This window comes from Branchiostoma floridae, chromosome 6 (assembly GCF_000003815.2).
Source record: "Branchiostoma floridae strain S238N-H82 chromosome 6, Bfl_VNyyK, whole genome shotgun sequence".
Taxonomy (NCBI): Eukaryota; Metazoa; Chordata; class Leptocardii; order Amphioxiformes; family Branchiostomatidae; genus Branchiostoma; species Branchiostoma floridae.
In genome coordinates, this window is record NC_049984.1 from 18,063,400 (window position 1) to 18,067,096 (window position 3,697).

At 42.1% G+C, this 3,697-nt stretch overlaps 2 protein-coding genes across 2 annotated transcripts in view; one reads left to right on the forward strand and one right to left on the reverse strand.

The window, feature by feature from the left end:
• On the reverse strand, positions 1-3,691 carry LOC118417680. The gene is made up of 6 exons (XM_035823331.1): positions 3,258-3,691; positions 2,746-2,867; positions 2,241-2,336; positions 1,966-2,079; positions 1,170-1,376; positions 1-388 (listed from the first exon to the last, which is right to left on the reverse strand). The coding sequence occupies exons 1-5, from the start codon at positions 3,634-3,636 to the stop codon at positions 1,194-1,196; spliced, it is 894 nt and encodes a 297-aa protein (XP_035679224.1). The 5' UTR covers positions 3,637-3,691; the 3' UTR covers positions 1-388; positions 1,170-1,193.
• LOC118417679 (tetraspanin-9-like) overlaps positions 2,784-3,697 on the forward strand; it is a 29,497-nt gene continuing 28,583 nt past the window's right edge. Inside the window, exon 1 of the mRNA XM_035823329.1 lies at positions 2,784-2,876. The gene's annotated coding sequence lies outside the window, so the exon portion shown is untranslated. The remainder of the gene's footprint in view (positions 2,877-3,697) is intronic.

The following is a 3,697-nucleotide window of genomic DNA, read 5'->3' on the forward strand; positions in this document are numbered from 1 at the left end:
AATCAGTAAAAAATATTTAATTCTTCAAGCAAGTTAAATGAGGCTGTTGTACACGTATGCGATGTATAGATATGAGTACGTATCTAACGTTAAATGCCATGGCTGGCTGATATGTATTGTTTTGGAATTTCACATCAAATAATAAGATATGATGTTGATGGCAGCAAATGCTTAATAAATGTTGTATTCAAATTGATTATTTATGGTAGATTGTCAAATGCGGAGCTATGAGTTAAAATGTGCAAAAGTATACATAATGATGGCAACAATTTCATAATATGATATATAATATTCAATTCATATGATATATTGGCTCTTGATATATGAGATGTATGAACTTCCTGCCATTTACAGAAGCTGTAGCCAGCAAAATTCTTCGTCTCAGCTTCTGCAAGAAAAAGCAGGGCAATGTCAGATACATATAGAACAAACTCTGTACGTTGCATAAAACACAGTACTTCATAACACTTAAGCACAGACGTATGAACGGATTCACATTTTCTATGCACCTTAACTTGCGCCTGCCTTTTCTTACATTTCTATCCTCACAATGAAGACAGAAAAGGCTGAACCCACTAGAGAGCTGTACCCACACTATACTATGTACAGAATGTATTTAGTAACTCTCCTTTTCTGACCTGTTCTTAATAGCTTAATGGAGCGAATATATTCATTAAAAGTGAGTAATGGTTATGGTGAAAACGTTTGCTTTTCGCACATCCCGCAACTAGGTGGTTATTGAGACGTAACGAGAAAGAAGTCAACCACCACCCGGGTTGCACATACCAGCCGGATGGTTGGCTAACTTCTCACCCGTGCCGACTCCATGCCGTGGAAATAGACTTCTATTTGGTATACTTTTATGTAAGTTACGTATTTCTATTTTTCTGTCGATATGGCAACCCTTCAGCCTTACAAACCAGCTTCAATAACATCAAATGGCTTGTCTTGTTAGAGTTAGATACTGCATTATATTACTCGTCAAGTGTTTTTCCAAGCCACACAGTGAGGGTGCCCTTACTATTCTTAATGACAGAAGTGACACCTTATAACATGGAACTAGAAATTAGCATTAAAACCGACCTCTATTTTGGATCGATAACTTTCCTAACATAAGCACATAGCCCACTAAGCCTTCCGAAATGAATGACAATAGGAAGAGAACGCACCTTTCTATGATCATCTCCTCTTCTTCATTTGAAGTCGACCGTCACTGATGCCCCACCTCTCTCTGGTCCATTGTTTCTCTCTCGTTGGTTGTTTCTGTCTGGCTGGTTGTTCAGATTTTCCGGCAGAACGCCATATTTGGTGAGATTGACGGATTTTCTCTTGCCAGCCACCCTGCTGATTATGGACTCGACGCCGCTCTTGCCAACCTTGGAGATCACAGACAGAAACCGAGAGTGACTAACAAGGTAGTCTTAAGACACACAAAAAGGAAGTGACAAAGCTGATAAGAGAAAAGGACTAAGGTGAATTTGACAGAAAACTGAACAGCTACTAGGCGAAGCATTAAAAGACTGAGCAAGACTGACATGGTAACTAAGAGCGCGGTCACATAGGTCGTGCGATCGTCGCACGATTTTGAGACCATAACTTCATAAGATTTTCAAGTACATGTAGGCCGAGACAGAACCAACCACAAACATAGATCCAAAACAGCTTTTTGTGTACCAAGGAGACGTATATTTCTGTGTACCAAGGAGACGTATATTTCTGTCCTCAAAAATGCCCGAAGTTAGCGATGGTACTACGATCACACGACCTATGTGACCACGCCCTAGACACAGAGAAAGATCTACAAGTCGGTTGGCTCTTGCTGGCGCCGAGAAAAGAAAAATGCACAAACAACAAAGAAAGAAAGACAGAGACGCGGTGGAAGAAAAAGCGGCCCGATGGGCCAGAGACGAAGGTACTGGGTAGACTAAGGCATATCAAGAGTAAAGTGTTGACCGTGTTGCCTACCTTGGACGGGCCCTCGTCGGCCCACGGAACGTTGTTCATCCTGTTGACGGACTCGTGCGCGTGGTCCCAGCCTCGGGGGAGGTTATACTGCTGGAACTTCATCACTACCGGTTGCTACAGAAAACAGAATGACGACAATCATCATGATTATATACTCATATCCACCAGGGTTAAATGGCAAAGATGTGATTTGAGATGTAAATTATTGCTATCAAGATGGCACCCCTTATGAATATGAGGATGAACTGAACTGAACTGAAGATGTACGAACTTACATTGACGGGCAGGCGTCCCGGTCTGCTGGTGACAGGGTTGTAAGTGTAAGGCACAAAACCAGCTGTGTTGTCGATGTACGTCAGCGAATACAAGCTCTGCAGAGAATAAGTGAATCATAAATAATCTGGAACGCTAAAGCATTTTCTTCTGTCGTACTATGAATACAGTGCATGGCATATTACAGTGTGTACTGAACGCTGATGGTGGTGATAATGATGATTGAAAGCTTCTCAATGTTTCATCCATTGAGAAAAATTGAATACAATAGACAAGTATATCATATAAACAATGATATCATGAAATCTCGAACATGTAGATAGAAATTCATATTTAATTCCCATCACATGGTAAATGTGTTCTCTCTCTAAGTAGAGGTTGGCTAATTGCATGGGAATGTTGTGAGCGTTTTCTGATTCTGATTTTCAGAAACGGTCACAATTTTCCAACTGAAAATCTGCTTGGAGACGTGTCTCTGATACGTAAGATGCAGACAGAGGTACTTACGATGTCTTGGTCCTTCTTCTTTTTCCTCCCAGCGCCGCAGATCCAGCAGCAGAGACACAGCAGTAACAGCAGCAGGAACAGGATACACAGCGCCACAATCAGCCACACCCACCATGGTGTAACTATCGGAGGTAAACAACAATAAACAAACAAACAAACAAACAAACACACACACAGGTCAAATAACCAGATAAGATATTAACTAGCTTATAAATGCTCTACTATTTATATCCTCAGGTTTTAAAAACCTTTATCTGACCTTGAAGTAGCACTCTTCGGCCTTGGACGTTTTTCAAGAGTTCAAGTTGCATTCTTATTAAACAAAAATACTACTAGTATATTGCTTTCAATCGAAACTATAGCTTTACATTGATGTAACTATGATAATACAATATTGTCAACAAGACTACCTGGCACGTTACAGACAACATTTTGCCAACTCTTAATTTTCTTTATGTTATCCCCAAGTTGCCAAAGCCTAAAACCGAAAAGAAACAAACTGTACAACACACCTCTGGTCGGACATGCAGCGTTGACAACAGCGCCGTCTTGCGAGCCCAGCGGCCTGCAGATGTCGTTGTTGTTTACGTCTTTCTCAGGGTAGTTTCTCTCAGCGATGAACAGACACAGGTGGGTGTAAGAGGAACAGTCTTCCCTCGGGAGACTCACATTGGCCGATGCAGTCAAGAACTGGTGCATCTGACCGATTGGTAGAGCTTTCCTCAGGTTTGTCTGATCTCCTGGTTGTAGCTGGAGTGGTATTGGGGGTGACAGCTTGGTGGCCTGCTCGAGTTCTGCAGTGTTACTGAAGTACAGCAAGGGGGCGTAGTTATCCCTGGTGTTGGCTGCAAGGTTCCCGCCTCCATCCAGGTTTGTCACGTTGAAGCTCATTGGTAGCTCGGTGGGCGAATCGGCGCTGAGTTTGTCAGAGTCTCTTGAGTTGACGATCCAG

Coding starts and splice junctions, on each gene's coding strand:
- LOC118417680 (XM_035823331.1), bottom strand. CDS start 3,636: ATGAGCTTCAACGTGACAAACCTGGATGGAGGCGGGAACCTTGCAGCC. Junction 2,337..2,745: donor AGAAGAAGGACCAAGACATC/GTAAGTACCTCT, acceptor TATTCTCTGCAG/AGCTTGTATTCGCTGACGTA. Junction 2,080..2,240: donor CGGGACGCCTGCCCGTCAAT/GTAAGTTCGTAC, acceptor TGTTTTCTGTAG/CAACCGGTAGTGATGAAGTT.